Below are 22500 nucleotides of genomic sequence, written 5' to 3'. Positions count from 1 at the left end.
GATAATCGTTAAACAAGATGCACATGTTACTGTGACGTAATAAATTACCATAGCAACAGAAGAACCATCTAAAAACGCCCTATATTTTGTGTTAAAGCACATAGTATCTCAAAAACGAACTAAAGTGTCCCCTATTTTTTATTGCTGAAAAGCGATTAGCAGGCTAAAATGAAACTCTTTGCAAAGTTAAAAAAAAATCTTTAGCATGCAGATTCAGAACCACATTAAAATTTCCCAATTGTGAAGGTGGCTATGAATCTGCTGCAAAGAATTTTTTTAAACTTTGCAATGAGTTTTGTCTTAGCGTGCCAATTACTCTCCAGCAATAAAAAATGGGAGTCACCAAGTTCGTTTTTGAGATATTCGCGTTTAAAGATAAAATATAGCGTGTTTTTCAGTGGCTATCTTGTTTTCATGGTAACTTCGCCACTGTGCTACAACTTCGGTTATAAATAGTTGAAATTTCGCTAGAACAGCAAGTCAAGCGCAAGTCAAGTTTTTAAAACTGAGCAAAGGTTAATCCGCGCTCCCCTTTCACTGCCATGTGTGATGCCCATTCATGTGGGCAGGCGTAATTTTTCTTATTACATCTCAATCGGATTCCAAATCGATCACAATGCCGTGGGCATATCGTCGTACCCAAAAATTATATCATCTATCTCAAAAACACCTTTTAAAAGCAATTAATAAGAAAATAATAACCATTAGTTTCACGGGCAGTGATACAATCTGGCTGCACTGATCAATGTACTCGCTTCAGGGACAACTGGAAAAGTGAGTGCTCGCAGTCTCGTACAACGATACATGATTACATGGTCTTACATATCTTGCTTACTCGATTTTCGCAATTGGAGCGATTGCTGAATACCCGTCCACAAAGGAGCATTTACGTTCGCGACGCTAGCCGCAGTACCGAACTGAACGAAAGTGGTTTTTGCGCAGTTTGTGTCAGATAGAGTGAATTCAGTAGAATGGCTGGTGCTGCAGTGCCTTAGTCGACTTACGGTTAAATTGAGCTGAGTAGAGTGGCTAGTGCCGCAGTGTCGCGGTGCTTACCTCATGGATTAACGAACGAGGTATATCCAACAACACGACTGCGGCGGCACTATGGCAGCAGTGTTTTTAGGGTCCATTTCTTGTGGCCGGGTTTTGACATTAAGTCTGTAATAGGTAGATTTCACACTCTAAATTTTACATATGTTTAAGATCGATAGCTTTTACATAACATGGTAAAAAACCAGGTGGATATATTTGGATATAGCAGCGTTTCAGAACTTCAAACTTGCTCACTTAAAATCGCTCGCGACGAATCGGATTCCCCGCCGCAGTCAATTTTACCAACAATATTTTAAAACTATTTGCAAGATTTCACCGGCTTGGGAAAATCAACAAACAACAAATACGGTTTAATCAGGGCGCTTGTAATTCCATCTTGATAATTTAAATAAAATACGAGTAAAGCTTGCTGTTAATACTCTGTCCGAAAAAGTTTGCAAAGACATGGCTTTTCATGAAAACACCACAGAAAAGATACAAGAACTTATGAAAATGTGAAATGCTTTGGAATGTCTTCAAAGATAACAGTTCACTGCAGTCAATAACAGATCAACGTGTTACCAACTTAAACCAACTACTTAATTACTTTAAAGCCTGGAAACAAACATTCCACAGAAGGACAGATGTGTAAGAACACTTCATAACATGGCAAACAATGTTTGATCTCGAGGTAATATATAGACTAAACTTAAAATGGATCACAGCAAAACAATGCAAAACTGATAAGTTATTGTAAATACCATGTCCTTGCCCCCTTAGGTATGACTATGCAAAAAAGCCATACTATTCCATGGCAACTCCTTCCTATTTTGTACCATCTGGGGACAAAGCAATGATTCCAGTTACTTGTAGAATATCCTCCCCTGAAGAAAAGCAATTTGTAGCCTATCACTACTGCTACGTTTTACCTTTTTCTTTGCCTTTGTGCAGTTTGGCCCCAACAAATAAGCTAACCTGTGGCTGATCAATATGATCACATTTTGTTCCACAGAGCATGAGCCCTGGAACATACCTTAAAAAATAACAATGACTGTATTTATTGTTAGGCTTGACTAGCAACACCACACAGAGAACTTAAAAAAATATAGCATAACTATTTCACACTCAAGGATCACAGGCATCTATTTTTGGGGGTCTGAGGGCTTATTTAAAGAAAAGAAAAAAAAAAGTGTCCGATCTAGCCCTTTTACTCAATCAAATAGTACATATCAATACAGTAACTCTCTGTTTCATATTGTTTTCAAGGTGTCAGTAAAAGGCCTTAAAGGACTTCTACATCTGCATCTAGTGAGTACATATTCCAGCACTCGGCAAGGTCCCTTTCTGACTTGTGGCTGTTTCTGCTTAGGTGGCCTCATACACCACGAGCCTTTTTGGAGATATCACCGCCAAGCCGGCCACGTCAGCTGAATAATTTTTATGGTCAAATATTTGTTAATCCCTCCTACGTGATTCAGTTTTTCATACATGTACTATCTGGCTGTTTCTGTGATTAGAGTTTTTAATTTCACACAGAATTTGTTTCATTTGTTAGCCTTATTTTGGGGTTGAGAGTTTGCTTTGTAAATTTCTCCCCCTCATTCTACAGACTAACCCTAACTTTTGTGTATGATGTTTCCTCAACTCAGCCACCATTCACACACAATATTCCCCTCAAACTACCTGCTAATTAGTGAATGTTTTAGTTAGTGGAGACAAACCCCTTCTTGTAAGGAGGATTCTTCTAGCAACACCAATTAAGAAAGCTACAAAGGTTGCTAGGTTAACTGCTGCTTCATGTATTACTATTAAATAACCAATCTTAATTTCACTTGGACAGTTCATCTTTAATTTAATATGGCTCCTTCGTGGGGCACCAGACACAAATGGTAACATAATTATTGTTTAACTACTGTTTGCAAGACGTTATGTTTTGGTGTGATATTGTTTCTTGTCGCCTGTTTCCATTATTTTATGTCATCTGTATTTCGTACACGAAGTAGATGTTTTTGCCATACATTCCGACTCCCCTCACAGGGTTTTTGATTCAAATGCTTAACCACTCTGCAAAATTCCAGTCTTATTGATTGAGTTATAGAGACTATAATCCAAAAAAATACATTTATCACTCTTTTGTAAAGGTCATTCAAAAAATGAGGGCGCTAGCATTTATGACTTTGTAATATCTTGTCTCATACTTCCAGTTTCATTTTTTTTTTTTGATTTTGCAAATTAGAAGATTGTAGGACTTATTTTCGGATAATTAATGGTAAGAGGTAACAATATTTAGCTCTATTTTCTATTTTGTTTTGAAAAGACAGAGAACGAATCGAACACCTTACGTGGATCTGTGATCAAATCTGCACAGTCTTCAGGTAAGAAAAAATAATTGGAAATGTGACAGCCAAGGCTTATTTGCAAGAAAGCTTGTCGTCTATTTTGTGCTTCATTATTCAAGGAAAAGGTTCTTCATGGAAACGGTTTGATCCTGAAATTTTAGTTTGTTGTAATATTGCGCATATTTGACACGACTGAGTTTTTTCTCTTCATGCACGTAATGAAATAGGAAGGGGTTTTTGCCTCTAATAGCAAATATGTTGTTTCAAAAAACTGTTCGCTAGAAAACGTGGCCTTTATGAATTCATAATTATTATAGCGCGCTATTACTTGGTGTAAAAGCGAACTTGTTTTGCGTGGTTGGCTTTAGAACGAGGAATATTCATGATAATTATTGCGTGCTTTTACTTGGTGTAAAGGCGAACTTGTTTTTTGTGGTTGGCTTTAGAACGAGGAATATTCATAATAATTATTGCGTACATGCCTTTTCTTTGTTGTAAAAGCCAACTTGTTTTGCGTGGTTGGCTTACAGAACGAGAAATATTCATGATAATTATTGCTTGCTTTTACTTGGTGTAAAGGCCAACTTGTTTTGCGTGCTTGGCTTATAGAACGAGGTACATTCACAATAATTATAGCGCGCTTTTACTTGGTGTAAAAGCGGACTTGTTTAGTGTGCTTGGCTTATAATATTCATAATAATTATAGCGCGCTATTACTTGGTGTGAAAGCGAACTTATTTTGCGTGGTTGGCTTATAGAACGAGGAATATTCATCATAATTATTGCGTGCTTTTACTTGGTATAACAGGGAACTTGTTTCGCGTGGTTGGCTTATAGAACGAGGAATATTCATCATAATTATTGCGTGCTTTTACTTGGTGTAACAGCGAACTTGTTTTGCCTGGTTGCCTTTAGAAAGAGGAATATTCATAATAATTATTGCGTACATGCTTTTTCTTTGTTGTAAAAGCGAACTTGTTTTGCGTGGTTGGCTTACAAAACGAGGAATATTCATAATAATTATAGCGTGCATTTACTTGGTGTAAAGGCCAACTTGTTTTGCGTGCTTGGCTTATTAAGGACGAGGTACATTCACAATAATTATAGCGCGCTATTACTTGGTGTAAAAGCGAACTCGTTTTGCGTGGTTGGCTTACAGAACGAGGAATATTCATCATAATTATTGCGTGCTTTTACTTGGTGTAACAGGGAACTTGCTTCGCGTGGTTGGCTTATAGAACGAGGAATATTCATCATAATTATTGCGTGCTTTTACTTGGTGTAAAGGCCAACTTGTTTTGCGTGCTTGGCTTATAGGACGAGGTACATTCACAATAATTATAGCGCGCTTTTACTTGGTGTAAAAGCGGACTTGTTTTGTGTGCTTGGCTTAAAATATTGGTATCCGGTCGTTTCGCCAACGAGTTGTTTCGCCAACGACCCGTTCGCCAACGTCTAAGGTCGTTTAGCCAACGTCCTAAGTCGCTTGGCCAACGTCCTACTAGTCAATTCGCCAACGTCTAAATAAAAGTTTACACTTGTGTGTGTTGTCATTTATTCCATTCCGACGGCAGTTCTCTACGAGTAAAAAAAAGTCTTCAGCGCGTGTGTGCAATGTTAACCAGTCTTTTCCTGTGTTATCATTTATTTCATTCCCTCGCCTGGAATTATTTTCCCTGCGCGTGCGACGGCAGTTCTCTACGTGTAAAAAATTTCTTTAGCGCGTGTGTGCAATATTAACCAGTCTTTCCCAGTCACAAGTCAAACAATTGACACTGATTAGCGTCGCATCTTAATTAGCGTCGCCTATGTGAGCTTATTCGAATATGGATGTTTCCGGTTAACCAATCAGATCTGTGAATTTTATCGCACTTACCTTTCTGATCCGATGCATAAGTATAAAAGGCCCAAAAAGATACAGGATCTTCATTCGAGCTTTAGAGCAACTGAATACAATTCCAGCTTTACATCATGAACATCTGCAACGTGTGTAACTTCGCCGTTCGCCCGCGCCAGGAAGGCCTTCAATGTGACGGCTGCTACCGTTGGCAACATCGTACCTGCGATACTGGAATATCCCGAGCCCAGTACCGCGCCGCTGTACGGTCTGGAGAGGGAATCGACTGGAGTTGCCAGGTGTGCATGGAGACACCATACTTCGAGAGTAGCGGAATGGAGGAAGATATGGACTCGTTGATGAATGACCCCTCAATGGTAAGTACATGCACTTATGTTTATGTAACTTTGGTGGGTTGCTTTAAGAGAGAAAAATCTCTCCTTAGAAATATACCATTTATTTATGCCGTTATAGAAATACCGTCTCTCCTTACTGAAGCTTAGGTTTTCGGTCTTAGGTCTTAAAAGACTTCTATCACATGAACATTGACAGATTTGTCTTGTTTTATCTTTTAGCCGTCTGCAAGCCTTCCTGAACCTGAGAGTTTAGAAGAGAGCGGGACGCCACTATTCTCAGATGAAAACAATTTTGGTGAGTTCACCTACAACGTCCACTCCAGGCGTCCCTACGCAACTTACTGGCAGTGTACGATGCGTCCACAGGGAAATGCGTGCAAGGCCTCAGTGACGGAGCAGGACGGGACCTTCCAAGCAGGGAAGAGTGCGCACAACCATGCAGTGGAGATGGGAGCTGTTACGGCGGCCAAAATAATTTCAACTGTAAAGTCAAGAGCATTGGAGGACAAATTCAAGCCAGCTTCAGCAATAGTAAATGAGGTGTGGTTTTAAATCTTTTTCTCTTTCTATTGACATTGAAATTTTTGGCAACTTGAAATTATAATAACTGACCAGAATTACATCTTTCCACATGTTTCCATAAATCAAGCCTGTATCAAAAGATAATCAGTTATATTATTGACCAGACTCAATAGTCAGTTACGAGTTTTCAAAGGTTACGATGTTGGTTGTTTAGTAAATATACATCCCTTCCAGGGAGTAGTCGACTAAGTATTAATATTGTTATTATTATTTCTGTCTATACATGTAGGTCCTGATGGAAGAACTGACTGAAGCCCCGTGTGCAGCCCTGCCCAAACCGGAATACATCGCAAGACAGGCCAATCGTCTACGTCAAAAACTCCGCCCAGAACACCCACGAGATCTCGACTTCGAGCTGGTTGATGAATGTCTACCTGAAGGTTTCCTCCGTGCTGACCTCGAAGTAAAGGATAGGCGCCACCTACTATTTGCAAGACAGGAGCAGCTTAACACCCTGGCCCGTGCTAAGACCTGGTACATAGATGGAACGTTTAAGCTTGTTCGCCACCCTTTCAAGCAGCTCTTAACAGTGAATGCGTTTGTTAGATCTGGGGAGTATGCCAAGCAGGTGCCCCTAGCATACGTACTCATGTCCAGCAAGAAGGGAAAGGACTATAAAAAGGTATGTTCACTTTATTTTTAGAGAAGATAACTTATTTTTCTAATTTCTCTTATTTCTCTTAAACAACTCTCTGCGAAATTCATTATTAGCATATTGACAAAACTGGTATCGGCTTTCCAGTGTGTAAATCTCAGGATATGATATATACTACAATATTTCTAGGTGCTCTAGAAGCTAATCCAACTGATGCCCGAGGTCGCCGCCAGGAAAGTCACCGTGGACTTCGAGAAGGCGCTGTGGTCGGCTCTCCGAGCAGTCCTACCAACAGTTAAAATCCAAGGATGCGTTTTTCACTGGACACAAGCAGTCTGGAGGAAGGTGTGTATTGCATTTTAATTGTTGTTTATACTTTTTTGTGTATCTTTTTTAATTTTGATTTTGTTTTACTTTAAGGTACAAGAGCTTGGCCTTCAGACGGCTTACTCCGGTGACGATGCGGTGTACCGGTACATCAGAAAGATAATGGCCCTACCATTCCTTCCATACCTAGAGATCTTGCCGATGTTCGTCCGCCTCGAGGCCCAGGCCCAAACAGAGCAGCTGAGGAGTCTCGTCGAGTATGTCAGGCGGCAGTGGATCGAAAGCCAGGTGTTTACTCCGAGAAACTGGTGCGTCTACAAACAGCCGATCCGAACTAATAATGATCTAGAAGGTTGGCATAACGCACTCAATCGCCGAGCGGGGGGACAATGCGGTTTGCCGTTGTATTTATTAATTGAGTTGCTTGATAGGGAGGCAAAACTTACAGCCGTGACAATCAGGCTTGTATCAGACAATAAACTTAAACGAATTCAACGTAGTGTCACTAGGAATATCCAGGCTAAGCTATTCGCAAGCTGGGAAAAGTATGAGAACAACGAAAAGACTGCCGCCCAACTACTGAAGACTTGTTCACGGCTTAACGGACCAGCTCGTGCGAACTAGAACTTCTCTGTAAATAGGATAAATTGATTTCACTGAGATAATAAATAGGTTTCAATCAGGTTTTGTAAATAGGTTTCATAGGTTTTTTGTGCTTCTAAATATTTGATACTATATTGTAATAAAATTGCTGTTGTTATTTACTTGACTGCGTTCCATTTTAATTCTAACTCGATCATACGGGAAAAAAATATTGTTAACAAAATATTCTGTAGCGTGAAATTGGTACTTTTTCACACCTATTGTTATGGATCTTCCATGGAATGATACCGCTTGTAAAAAGCCGTTCTAAAAAAAAAGCGATATCTCAGGATCTACTGACTCAAAGAAATCGCTTGAAACGCGAAAATATTCTCTACCTCAAGACAGTGCTTGCAAGGAATATTTTACTGATGCGCCGAATGTTCTGTAATTTTAAGATTTTGTCCGTGAATGTCTGTTTACACTCGTGCCGACAACCTCTTATATTAATTATGCGGCGGCAGCGGCGCCATGAAATGAACATGTCGGTATCAGTTTTTGTGTGTGAATTACTTTAAAGTCTGCTATTTCACATTTTTATTCTTTTGATTTGAGTTTATTATTCCAGTTAGTGAATAATATTTTATTTTCAACTAAACAAAGAAAAAAGCTCGCTGCTTTAAAATTAGCAAAGTAAGAAAGCAATATCACACGTGTGATAAGCGATTTTGATTGCCAACGATATTTGTTGATATGTTTTCAAATTGCATCGGTTTTCATCGTTGGCGAATTGACCAGTAGGACATTGGCCAAGCGACTTAGGACGTTGGCGAATCGACCTGAGACGTTGGCGAACGAGTCGTTGGCGAAACGACTCGTTGGCGAAACGACCGCAATTCAAAATATTTATAATAATTATAGCACGCTTTTACTTGGTGTGAAAGCGAACTTGTTTTGCGTGGTTGGCTTGTAGAACGAGGAATATTCATTATAATTATTGCGTGCTTTTACTTGGTGTAAAGGCCAACTTGTTTTGCGTGGTTGGCTTATAGAATGAGGAATATTCATCATAATTATTGCGCGCTTTTACTTGGTGTAACAGCAAACTTGTTTTGCGTGGTTGGTTTATAGAACGAGGAATATTCATCATAATTATTGCGTGCATTTACTTGGTGTAAAGGCCAACTTGTTATGCGTGCTTTGCTTATTAAGGACGAGGTACATTCACAATAATTATAGCGCGCTGTTACTTGGTGTAAAAGCGAACTTGTTTTGCGCGGTTGGCTTACAGAACGAGGAATATTCAAGATGATTATTGCGTGCTTTTACTTGGTGTAACAGCAAACTTGTTTCGCGTGGTTGGCTTATAGAATGAGGAATATTCATCATAATTATTGCGTGCATTTACTTGGTGTAAAGGCCAACTTGTTTTGCGTGCTTTGCTTATTAAGGACGAGGTACATTCACAATAATTATAGCGCGCTATTACTTGGTGTAAAAGCGAACTTGTTTTGCGCGGTTGGCTTACAGAACGAGGAATATTCAAGATTATTATTGCGTGCTTTTACTTGGTGTAAAAGCGAACTTGTTTTTTGTGGTTGGCTTTCAAACGAGCAATATTCATAATAATTATTGCGCGCTATTACTTGGTGTAAAAGCGAACTTGTTTTGCGTGGTTGGCTTATAGAACGAGGAATTTTCATCATAATTATTGCGTGCTTTTACTTGGTGTGAAAACGAACTTGTTTTGCGTGGTTGGCTTATAGAACGAGGAATATTCATAATAATTATTGCGTGCTTTTACTTGGTGTAATAGCAAACTTGTTTTGCGTGGTTGGCTTATAGAACGAGGAATATTCATAATAATTATTGCGTGCATTTACTTGGTGTAAAGGCCAACTTGTTTTGCGTGCTTGGCTTATAGGACGAGGTACATTCACAATAATTATAGCGCGCTTTTACTTGGTGTAAAAGCGGACTTGTTTTGTGTGCTTGGCTTATAATATTCATAATAATTATAGCACGCTATTACTTGGTGTGAAAGCGAACTTGTTTTGCGTGGTTGGCTTATAGAACGAGGAATATTCATCATAATTATTGCGTGCTTTTACTTGGTGTAACAGCAAACTTGTTTTGCGTGGTTGGCTTATAGAACGAGGAATATTCATAATAATTATTGCGTGCATTTACTTGGTGTAAAGGCCAACTTGCTTTGCGTGCTTGGCTTATTAAGGACGAGGTACATTCACAATAATTATAGCGCGCTATTACTTGGTGTAAAAGCGAACTCGTTTTGCGTGGTTGGCTTACAGAACGTGGAATATTCATGATAATTATTGCGTGCTTTTACTTGGTGTAACAGCGAACTTGTTTTGCCTGGTTGGCTTACAGAACAAGGAATATTCATAATAATTATAGCGCGCTATTACTTGGTGTGAAAACGACGTGGTTGGCTTATAGAACGAGGAATATTCATCGTAATTACTGCGTGCTTTTACTTGGTGTAACAGCGAACTTGTTTTGTGTGGTTGGCTTATTAAACGAGGAATATTCATAATAATTATTGCATGCTTTTACTTGGTGTAAAAGCGAACTTGTTTTGCGTGGTAAGCTTATAGAACGAGGAATATTTACTGGGTTGCCGTATGGCAATCCCAGTCGGAAAGTGTTTTGCATTTGTTCGGTGTTTTTTTTTTTTTCTTCCGTGTCGGTAAAAGTCTTGCCTGTCACTCCCCTGGTAAGTGGTGGTGTGCATAGAGCCTTCTGCGCGTATTTTCATAGGATCGAGAGGGTAGTGGAACTGCGTAGATTTCTCTGGTGGCAGGCTAAGTTAATGATTCTACTGTGTCCAATGGCGTCGAAAGTGATGTAACGCGAATGGCGTTTTAGTGGATCCTTAAACAAAATATACCCTTATGGAGCTCAATAATGGAAAGTCAGTTGGATAAACTAGGCAGGCGGTGAAAAACCAACACCTGGAATCTCAAAAGCGAAGAGTAATGGACCTCGACAACAATCTATCGCCTGTCGAGTCGAAATCAAAGTGAGCTGCATTTCTTAAAATAATATTTACCAACTGTGCTGTTATGTAGAACACTGAAATCAAATGGAAAATTCTCTGGTAACTTATGGGTTCAACAAAGACAGAGAATGAATCGAACACCTTACGTGGATCTGTGATCAACTCTGCACAATCTTCAGGTAAAAAAACAAATAATTGGAAATGTGACAGCCAAGGATTATTGAAAGAAAGCTTGTCATCTATTTTGTGCTTCATTATTCAAGGAAAAGGTTCTTCATGTAAACGGTTTGATCCTGAAATTTAGTTTGTTGCAATATTGCGCATATTTGAAACGACTGAGTTTCTTCTCTTCACGCACGTAATGAAATAGGAAGGGGTTTTTGCCTCTAATAGCAAATATGTTGTTTGTTTCAAAAATTGTTCGCTGGAAAAGGTGGCCTTTATGAATTCATCATGTTTTATGATATGCGAGCGTAACTGGATAGTTTTAATGGCAATAGTAAAGCATTATCTTGTCAAAATGAGGTTAGCGTCTTTCTGGTGTGTTGAGTCAATTAAATCGTGAGTTTGTATTTGCCGTCTGCCGCGTAACCTTGATTTCCACTCTCAAAATTACCTCCAGAACCTACTTTTTGCGTAGAATAAGCTTTTAGAATGATGTTCTTATTTTGCATAAAGCAAGCTAACAAAATCTGTACCTTGCTGAGTTTGCATTTGTTAGCGTTAACAGTATTTTCGGTCCGATGCTTCTGTTTGATGAGGGGTATATTGTTTTGGTCTCCCAATTTGTTAGCGTTAACAGTATTTTCGGTCCGATGCTTCTGTTTGATGAGGGGTATATTGTTTTGGTCTCCCATCCAAACACTAACCCTGCAGGACAGGGATTAACTTCAGTGAACTTTGGTACTACAAAGCTGTCAGATGTTCAGAGGGCACGCTTAAACTTGTGGTGTAAAGAAGTTGTGAGGGAACTTGAAAATTATCAACATGTCAGCCCAGAAGACAATGTTTCTCGCTTCTCCTTTATTTGTTATTCTTCAGAGACTGGAATGTTGTAGTTCAATACCACACAATTCAGTGCCTTCTGATTTTCTGTAACACGTACCACGGGCAACCCAGTGTATGCTTCACGGAAGCATCTCCTTATAATAATTATTCCGTGCTTTTACTTGGTGTAAAAGCGAACTTGTTTTTTGTGGTTGGCTTGTAGAACGAGGAATAATCATTATAATTATTGCGTGCCTTTACTTGGTGTGAAAGGGAACTTTTTTTTTCACCAATAGAACCATTGGAATGACATAATTTTCTATTAGTACCGATCGTACCATTGGTACCAATAGACCATCGGAATTGCCCTGTAGGCTGTACCCAGCTAGATCACATGAGAAAATAATTTCACCAGTAGAACCATTGAAATGACATCATTTTCTATAGGTACCAATGGTACGATTGGTACCAATAGACCATCATAATTGGGAAAATAGTGAAAGTCCCCTTAATGAAATGCATATTCACCAACAGAACCATTGGAATGACATTCTTTTCTATTGGTACCAATCCTACCATTGGTACCAATGGACTATCGGAATTGACGAATTGTATCCGTTTGTGTATATTGGACAAAACTAAATTGTGACGCCGATGAACAATAAAGTAGCTGCTATTTCCAAAATGATGGAATTACCTGGTGATACATAACCTTGTCTTGGAGAGTAAATTTTTGACTCAGCAGAAACAATGGTCAACCCCGGGGTCAACCTCAAGAGTTTGGGCGATTGTGATCTTTGTTTTTGACTTTGCTCATTTATTGTCAAACTCTATAACACTTGACAGAAAAAGAAACTTACGAAAACCCGGTACCTTGCCATCATTTGACACAAAATTAATCACGGCGCCTGCTGAATTCCGGCGATGTCACTTTCGATTTTGCGATTAATTTGTGCAAGCAAAAGTACAATAACAAAATTGAACGTAGCAAAAATCTCCCAAAAATGTTTGTCGCTGATCGTAACTTTTTATATTCTATATTCACGGTTCAAAGTTAATGTTGTTTTCATGTCGTAAATATGTTATTCTCGAACGACCGTCCAGGAAACTTCCCTCTGCTCTTTCTAAAAACTGTGTATCAATTTACTTTTGCATCAACATTTGTTTTTGCATAAAGCAAGCTAACAAAATCTGTACCTTGCTGAGTTCGCATTGGTTAGCGTTAATAGTATTTTCGGTCCAATGCTCCTGTTTTACGAAGGGGTATATGTTTGAGGTCACCCATCCAGATACTAACCCCGCCGGACAGGGTTAACTTTAGTAAAAGTATTACAAAGCTGTCAGATGCTCAGAGGGCACGCTTAAACTTGAGGTGAAAGAAGATGTGAGGGAGCTTGAAAATTATCAACATGTCAGCCCAGAAGCCAATGTTTCTCACTTCCCATTTATTTTCTTCAATCTTTCTGGGTTCAGTACTTTGCTAGTAACCACATGTCTTCTAAGGCTATTTACCCAAGACTTCTATCATGGCACTACAATGATAGACAATACCAAATCAATATCGTGCACTGCTAGAGCTACATATTATGCAAGGACAACTTGAATCTCCTGGAAGACAACACACAGCTCAGTTGACATTTTATATGGAATAAATTGCTGTTTTACTTCACTACCACATGTAAGCAATGCGTGTCTAAAATTTCCAAAGAGGACAGGAATTTCTTCTTTCCGACAAATGATTAATTAATAGGCTGGTAGCCAGGTTTTAACCTCAGAAAAGGATCTGTTCGTCGTGCGAACGTGTGAGGACCTGTGAGCCAAAGGGCCTCTGCTGGTATGACTTCTGGGTGACCCCTTAAATGGTCTTAATGACCCCCCAACTTGAAAAAAAATTGTCTGGAACGCTGCACATACCACAGGCAACCCAGTGTACCCTCACGGAGGGTCTCGTTAAATTTAAAACAAGAACCCAATTCAAAGATTTTGGCATGAATTAAATGCTTAGGTTCATGCAATAAAAATATATAACTGCTTTAAAATCTGTCGTCTAATTGTTTTTGTCTGTGAGCTATGGTAATAACTGTTAATAGCTTGACTACAATGGATTTTTTGTAGTTTCCAGCACATTTCTGATTTGCTGGAATATTATTTTATAGGAGCAGGATAATTATGTATGTGTTGTGTATTTTCTGTTTCGAATCTACGTATAAACTATGTTGAAACCATTTTTATTTTTGGACACAAAAACCCCATAACATAGCCTTTACATATGCTACGTAAAGGTTCCATTTGACTAGATAAAACATAGCATTTCCTTTCAAAATATATACATGAGGCATACGTATAACATAGCCTTTGAATAAGGGTCCTGTATACAATTTATGTATATCATAACATACCATTTACATAAGGTCGTTAAATAGGATTTACATAGATTACACAGTGTCTGGTTCTACAAGGGAAGGTACAAGACATGACTGCCTGATTACCACTAGCGACCAATAACTTTATAGTTAAACAAAGTATTCAATGATCTTTGGTAGTTCTTTATACAGACAAGAAAATGATGCCTGTTTTTGTTGTGCATTTGACTGCTTAGAGTAAGAAGCTTAGTAAAGTCACTCCTGATAAATTTAAAAAGTTACCAATGGCTGAATTGCCTTAAAGGAACCAAAAGTTAAAACCATCAAGGAATAAAATTAACTGGTGGGAAAAGGCAGAGGAAAATCATGAAAAACTGGAATATCCTTGAAAAAAGCTGGAAATTAACCCATTGACACCTAAACCGGCCTCAACCGGCCGCGCGCGATGACCCCTGAAATACCTAAACCGGCCTCAACCGGCCGTACAAAATGGCGTCTTGATCGGAGTTGATCTTAGGCCTCTACCCAGTCTCCCTTAGGAAATCTAAATTTTCTGTTGTTATGGAGATTTAGTAGGATAATTGACCAATCATTTGCCGTGTTGTGAGCATATTTTGACAGCTGATAAGAGACCTCACAAGGGCTGGCTTTTTGCTCTTTCGACCGCGCGATCAAATTACGCGGAGACAACAGCCGATGCGCCCAATTACGCATCAAACGATGAGGATATTCATGCTTTTTTTTTCGGATTCGGAGGATCTAGGGATCTAAGGGATCTTTTATGGTTTTCCTGTAAGAGGAGGGGATACTAGAGACAACAATTTTGATTTAGATGACTTTAAAAGTGACGAAGAAGACGGTGAAAACCAAGCGACCGATGATAAACATGAAGCTCGCTGGAATGATCAGGTCGATAATATTCAAATTCCAGATTTCGTGGCAGCTACTGCTCTTTATTTCGTTTTAGATAATCGTAATGAATTAAATATTTTTCTTAGTTTTCATAGAAGATGATCCATGGGAATTAATGGTAAACGAAACGAGTAGGTATGCCTGTCAAAAACTCTTAAAATCCCCGAGCGCATTGCCCTTTTTTCATCGAGTAAGCCGCGCAGAATTAAAGGCCTTCGTAGCAATTAACGTCATAATGGGCATTGATTAGCTCCCGAATTTAGCTTTATATTGATCAACCGATGGATTTTTTGCAAATAACAAGTTTTTTTTTTCCTAAAACAAATTTGTAATCGAAGGAATTTTCGCCTTCGGTATACCTCGGAAGATCGGTATCCTCAACAAATAAATCAATCCGATCGTGCGTTTATATTCTGCAAATGCGAGAAAACTTCCAGCTATTTTCTCTGTTGTTTTTCTTGTGTTGTGTAAGTTATCTTTCAGTCAAAGTTTTCGAAAGAGCATTTTTGTACACAATTTGACCTTGTTTGTTCTCTCATGAAACATGATAGTGATCAATTAACTAAATTAATCTTGCGGTTTTGTGTATTTTGACAAGCAGAAAACACGTGGTGAAATTTTGTTCGGCAGTGGCTTTTTTTCCCTTTTTTTTGCACTTATACCTGCAAGAAAACAAAGCGATTGGAATAAATTTCAAACAATTTTTATCCATTGAGTGGTTAGACTTAACTGTAAATTGCATAAGGCATATTTTGAGTTATAATAAATATTTTTCAAGCGCTTTGTTTAGTTAGCGATCAAAAACTTTCTTGATTGCTTAACGCGCGCTGCTTCGAAAAATTCTACCTTTACATTTTCAGTTGAGCCTTAGGACGTGTTTTGAATCACTTTTTAGCAATATTTTTACATCATCTGGAAGTTCACTGTTTCTTCTTCAAGGTGAACTTAATTCTAGAACTCAGTATCTTGTGTACATTTACTGCGCATATGGTTTATTTTTAACGCTCGCTTTCCAATGCAAAACCTCGAAAATTTCCCAAGTTATCTTGCCCAACAAAACAGCGCACGCGAATGAATCATTGGGTTAATACATGATCTTCACATCCTTTCATTTAATAGCATGCAGGAATGTCTAGAAAAATCTAGAAAACAGCATTTGTAACAAGCTGGAAAAATCTGGAAAAACCTGATTTGATCCCAGATTATGATTTCTGGAATAAAGCTGGCAATTTCTTCCCTAATTAGCATGTTTCATTAACATTCGCTCGCAAGGCCCCATACCGAAAAAGTCGCCGTCCAAGTAAAATAATTATCGAAACAAAGTAAGACATATTTTTCTAAAAATGGTTGTGGTAGTCCTTTATTGTGACAAATTTTCGCAATTTTCGATTTTTTTATCTTGCACGGTCTTAGGTGAAAATTGCTGAGAGGCGCTCTTCAATGTTCCTTTCAAGGAGGTGAAACTCAAACTATAAACCAACGATATTATAGAAAACATACTGTAACTGACACAATGGTAAATTTTAAAAGTGTAATGCTAAACCGACATGATCAACTTGTTTGTTGAGTTTGGCCGGTTTCATCTGCTCAATATGGAAGCTCTCCCTGTTTTTGAGTTCAACTTGATAGAAAGAGGTAGCATTTTCACTAAATTCTAAGCAAGAAACATCGCAATTATCCTGACAATGTTTACACAAACTAAGATGCTTGAAAATATGATAATTTTTATCCCAGAAAAGGTGCTCATTTACACGTGTGTAGAAATGCCTGTTATGCACGTTATTTTCCTTGCCAAATTTTTTAACCTTCTCTTGCACAAAGTTCAATTTCCACTATGGAAGACCAAATATGTTCTTGGTCAATTTATGACAGCTGATGACATGCATCACAGGTCAACTTGCCGGTTTTCAAAATGCAGGTGTTTGTCTGCAAGCGTTTCCTTCTTGTCTCGCCCCATTTTTCATAACTCTAAAAATTTTAATTTCATGTGGTTATCCACTGCCAAGTCTTTTGGTAAAACATTATCTAGTGGGAAATAACTTTCTAACACAAATCATTTATACCTACGCAAACAAAGTGGATCGAGATCGGGAACGAACAAATAAACAAAGCCACAATAAGCCAATGGATTTAACATAGTAAATTGATATTATTTACACTTGCTGAACAATAAAAACTATGGTAAATAGCTGATACATGAAGAAACATGCTTGCGAACTAAAAGGCAAAGAAATTACCAACAAAACGAGTAAAATGACTTCAAATTGTAAACAAACTAAACAATGTCATAATCCAAGAACTATTATATGAAGCATGGATTTGAAAAAAGCAAGAGCTTCAAATTACATATTGCACAATAATCCCACAATAGTACATTGAAACTAGTAATTGTGAAATAATGGTAACAAACGGATCATTTGGAATCAAATGCAATTAAAAGGATACAAAGCAGGAGACAAAAATACAGCAATTACTCATTGGAAAACAGCAAAAATATTCAAGGTGCAAATCACATGCTGTGCCAGACTAAAGGTCAACATAGATAAATAAAGCTAGACAATAGCAAATGACATTTTGCAATCACTGCTAAGAACTAAAATCAAGAACAGAAAGCTATATGTAGTAACTAAACTAAAGGCTAGGCATAAATAAAGAAATAGGAAAATACTGATAACATACCAAATGTTATTGATATTACTTCACACCTCAGAAGACTTGGAAAATGACTTGTCTTTAAGACTGACACTCTTCAGATAAATTAACTGAACCGACTGAACTTACTTCAAGTAAATGGTAGCCAATTTACAATGGATTTTAGGAAAATAGAAAACTAACTAAAAACCAAATAAGGCTAGGGGGTAAATCTACTACCCACTAATACAGGATTTACCTAAGGGAAGAAGGAGTTTACCACTCCTACACAACAGGAATTAGGTAAGAGAAATGTGTGGGGATAACACAACTACACAAGCAAAAATATGAGGAAATTGAGTAATTATGGGTAAACAAGCAAATAATAGTAATTAGGATAATGAAAAGAAGTTGAAAATAATTGGAATAAAAATAAACACAAAATGAACACAAGTGACCTAGTCACTGTCTCACAGTTCAATCAAACGACAGACAAATAACTTATTACAGGTACACCCAGCGAGCTAATATCACTTAATACCTTGCAATGTTCCTTTTTAAAACCTTTTGAGCAGGAATAATGAATCTGGCTGAAAAAATTATTTACGGGATAAATAATACTGGTGGATCATTTGGATGCCTCATTTGCAACTAATCATGAGTGACTGTGAGCACTTCAGAAAATAAACTTGTAAGGAATTCTGACAAAAAGTAACGCAAAATTAATCAGAACTGGTTTATTACACATAAATTATTACTTGTTCATGTTATAAAGAAACGAGAAACAGTGAGCAACTTACCAAAATGGATGCTAATCGACGCGAGGTCCTTGAAAACAAGAAATGACTCTGCAAAATATGATTTAATGTGGTTATCCATGCATTATCGAATCTTGTAGGAAAACTTTTAACTTTCATAACAAAAATCACTTGCGTAGTATACAAAAAAAGTACCCCATTTCTCTACCGACTTTTGTCCCAGAGCCACTCTATACTCTATCCTAATCTAACTGATTGGTTTCTAAACATGAAAGCTTGAGGCTTATTACTTGCAGGATTGTCATAGCCTAGGTAATATTAATAAGCCCCTTTGTTTGTGATGAATATACCGGTATATTCTAAATAATAAAGATAATTTGAACACCTGGAATATAGACCGTATTCCTAAATAGCGGTCAAGAAATTATTCTTTTGTCTTTGTGCTAATCATCATAACTAGCCTCACTTTGGAACAAAAATTCTTTTGAATTTTGCTCATGTTTACGAGGCTAGTTACAATGATTAGCATAAAGACAAAAGAATAATTACTTTACCGGCATTTATGAATACGGTCTATACTAAACAAACAAACAAAATAATAGTATAATAAATAAACAAACACGCAGTATTCTTATAATTGCTTCAACCAGTGAAATCATGAACTTCAACCTGAGACACACGAAGACATGTCTTCCATGAAATTTTCAGTCTGGCTGAAAAATCTGCGTAATCAGGCCGAAAAGAAAAGGTATCTACCAAAAACTAGTTGAAAAGTCGCCAAGCTGACTGCATTAATTTTCGTGCAAATCATTTATGTCTTGTCACCTTGCTTTTAAGAAATTTATGGTTGGAAATTAAAAGTCATATCACCACCGACCAGTATAAACTGTAAAAACGTCAGGTATTAAAATTTACAGTATGTACATGTTGCCCTATTTCCCAGACACTTACACTTTACGATTCTGCGTGTATTTCGTTGTAAAAACGAAGCAAATTTGAACGATACGTTCCAAACACTTATCAATTAGTCAGCTTGCGTTTGTTCTTTAGGTAAGAAGATTCAAATTTTCGTTGAAGTATACTAAGTAAAATCTGTTTCTTATTACAAGCGACTTATACCTTTTCATTTTCAAAAGCGGTCTGTTAGGTTAATTTTACCTTTTTTTTCGACACACGTCAAGCTACAAGGTATGTTTTTGAAGATATAAGAAGTTTCCGTTTGCAGTTTTGTATCTGCTTGCAAAAAGATCTCCAAAAATAGTTCAACTGACTATAATACTACACATAATTTCGCCAGCCAGCTAAATTTCTGTTCGATGTGAGCAACGCTGTTTACGCAAAATATTGAAATAATTTCCTTCGAGCAAATTAACAAAATTGGCATTTAAGTATAGCAAAAATTACAGAAATAATTTAACAAACCTTTAACACGAATAACCCAAGGATTGCAATAGCTTCGAAGAACACAAAATGGGGAATACTATATACATCACAGTTTTGGAGAATATCAGCTGTTCAAAAGTAGTGCGGGCAGATGTAGGCGTGCGGTTATGCGCATGCCTATCACCACAAGCCAGCACAGTGGGACAAAATTGCCTTCCCACAAGATTAACGGCCAACGTTTGTATAAACGTAATCTTTCCTTCTACTTGTACATGTTCATTGCCGTGACTGTAACATCTTCACTTCCCACGGCCTGCTCCCGTCTGACCTTGTAGCTCAGTCGGTAGAGCGGCGGAGACCTAACCCGAAGGTCGTGGGTTCAATTCCCACACTGGTCAGAGTTTTTCTCTGTCCTTGTGTGAGCCCATTTCCATCTGTAGGGCTAACGCTCACATGGTTTATATGGGATTGAAATCTAGCACTTCACATTACAGTCTATTCAGTTAACTCTGTTTAAAATATAAGTGCTACACGGCCAACGTTTGTATAAACGTAACCTTTCCTTGTATTTCGTGAAGAGTTTCTGAAGATATTGTTATGCGTATGCCGCGCTATTTTTCGACTTTGGCGCAAAAATGTTACACATGTAATTTATTCTTATTCTTCGATATTTTTCAACTAAATGCAAACTTATAATGTTGATTTTCTTCACCACGGTTGGAACCACGAGTGCAACTATTTGTGCTAAAAATTTTAAGAGAATGGCGTTGTTATTGCAAACCATAACTCGATCGAATCCACCTCGGACAGGGATAAATTCTGGCTGGGATTCCAAGCGTAAAACTAATAAATCGTATCTCATCTATTCATAGACATAGCCACTGTTGCTTTCCGACTTTCTGTTTGTTTAGTGGTAGGAATTTACTTCAGAACACAACCAACGAATTTGCCGCGTAAAGTAACCATTACTGAAGGTATCATATTACTTTCCGGTAAATTAGTAATACAGGCTGAGAGGGCTGCTCCTAATGCACCTTTCTGTCAAGTCTGAGAAAAATCGGGTGCAAACTACTTAAGTTTTTTTTTTTTTTTTTTTTCAAAAAAATGGTTCAAATGCTGGGTGACCCAGGCCTTAATTTTACTTGAGCCACAACATCTCTAAGGACATGCAACTAATTGCTATCGAAACAATATTTTCCAACAGACTCTATCCGTAAGGCAGGTAAGGCCAGGGAAGCTTTTTTTAAATTTCAAAAGGCATGACAATTGATCCCAACGGTCTTAATATCCGCCAAGAAACGTATAAGATTTCAGTTTATTATTTACAGTCTTTTCAGTTATTTTCCCGTTACTCTTAGCATTTGAATTCAAATTTGTTGTAACTACCATATTTTATCACATTTTTTCAGTATTACGTCAACGTCCACTTACTATATATGTGTACAGAAAAGCAATCCAATGTAAACTTTCATTGTACCTGAAGAAGGCTATTTTCGCCAGCCGAAAGATAGTACACTACTAAAATCAAATCTACGCTGTACCGGCTCTTGCTTAAAATATTTGTCTTCTATATAGCGCATAAATGGGGGTACCCCCGACCGTGCTTTAAAGCGAGTAGACATTAATAAGCGTTTGTTATGGCTAAAACTGATTGAGTGCATTCATGGTCATTTGCTTTGTGACTTGCTCAATTTTGAACCTAAGCGGATTCAAAAGTTAAAACCTTCTTCCTTCAGGAACAATTCAAGATATATCGTTTACTTACTTTCTCTATGGTTAAGGAAAGAATGGAGGGAAGTATGTACAGTTGGATCACACAAGAAACAAACAATTATTACCTTGCAACGGCAGACAAATAACTTATTACATCCGGCAAGCTAATATTACTAAATACCTTGCAATGTTCCTCTTGAAAACCTTCTGAGCAGGAATACTGAATACGGCTGAAAAAAAGTTAAGGGATAAATAATACCGGTGGATCATTTAGATGCATCATTTGCAACTGATCATGAGTGACAGTGGTCACTTCAGAAAATAAATATGTAGGGAATTCTTAGTCACTAACTTGATCCAAACTGGGTAAAGAGAAAACAAAAAGTAACGCAAAATTCATCAGAACTGGTTTATCACACATAAATTACTTGTTTGTGTTATTAAGAAACGAGTAACTGCAGTGAGCAACTTACCAAAATGGATCTAATCGATGCGAGGTCCTCGACAACAAGAAATGACTCTGCAAAATTTGATGATTTAATGTGGTTATCCATGCAATATCGAATCTTGTAGGAAAACGTTTAACTTTCATTACACAAATCATTTATGCCTAGTATGCAAAAAGAGTGGAACTGGAGCGGAAAGCTGAAAAGTTCTCAAGAGAACGGAGCGAGGTGAGATGACTGTTCATGATTGCTCGGAACAACTCACAAAATACATGGTTTCGTTCGGCGAGGTTCAAAGTTGTAATGAGAACGCATACATGTACATTATACGAGGCTCTGGTCTTGCTTAGCTTTAACTAAGACTTTAAAGCGAATAGACATTACGGGTTTGTTATGCCTAAAACTAATTGAATGCATTCTTAATCGTCATTTGCTTTGTGGCACCCTCAATTTTGAATCAAAGCGGATTCAAAAACTAAAAACCCTCTCTATTCAGGAAGAATTCAAGACACATCATTTACTAACTTTCTCGATGTGCAAGAAAAGAACGGAGGGCAGTATATAGTTCGATCACACAAGAAACAAATAATTTAGCACCGTGACCCCTCAAGCTAATTGTTACCCATTACCTT

General features: G+C 37.8%; 2 protein-coding genes and 1 pseudogene across 23 annotated transcripts in view; 2 read left to right on the top strand and 1 right to left on the bottom strand.

Moving 5' to 3' along the window:
* The window catches only part of LOC138060456 (tetratricopeptide repeat protein 28-like), a 39044-nt gene that overhangs the window by 13231 nt on the left and 3313 nt on the right, over positions 1–22500 (bottom strand). For 7 of the 22 annotated variants that reach the window (XM_068906232.1, XM_068906238.1, XM_068906245.1 and 4 more), the window contains 3 exons: positions 21896–21942; positions 21604–21652; positions 18369–18416 (listed from right to left, as the gene is read on the bottom strand). The gene's annotated coding sequence lies outside the window, so the exon portion shown is untranslated. Of the gene's footprint in view, positions 1–1056; positions 1920–1964; positions 2069–18109; positions 18159–18368; positions 18417–21603; positions 21653–21895; positions 21943–22500 lie in introns of those variants that run through there. The other 15 variants (XM_068906246.1, XM_068906248.1, XM_068906247.1 and 12 more) reach the window with 13 other exon arrangements.
* On the top strand, positions 4461–6365 carry LOC138014413 (uncharacterized). The gene is made up of 2 exons (XM_068861475.1): positions 4461–5588; positions 5787–6365. Exons 1-2 carry the CDS (start codon positions 5346–5348, stop codon positions 6117–6119), a joined length of 576 nt encoding a protein of 191 aa, XP_068717576.1. The 5' UTR covers positions 4461–5345; the 3' UTR covers positions 6120–6365.
* Positions 6385–8214, top strand: LOC138059740 (uncharacterized; annotated as a pseudogene).

Source organism: Montipora capricornis, chromosome 8, assembly GCF_036669925.1.
Source record: "Montipora capricornis isolate CH-2021 chromosome 8, ASM3666992v2, whole genome shotgun sequence".
NCBI classification, from domain to species: domain Eukaryota; kingdom Metazoa; phylum Cnidaria; class Anthozoa; order Scleractinia; family Acroporidae; genus Montipora; species Montipora capricornis.
This window is presented reverse-complemented; position numbering and strand designations above follow the sequence as displayed.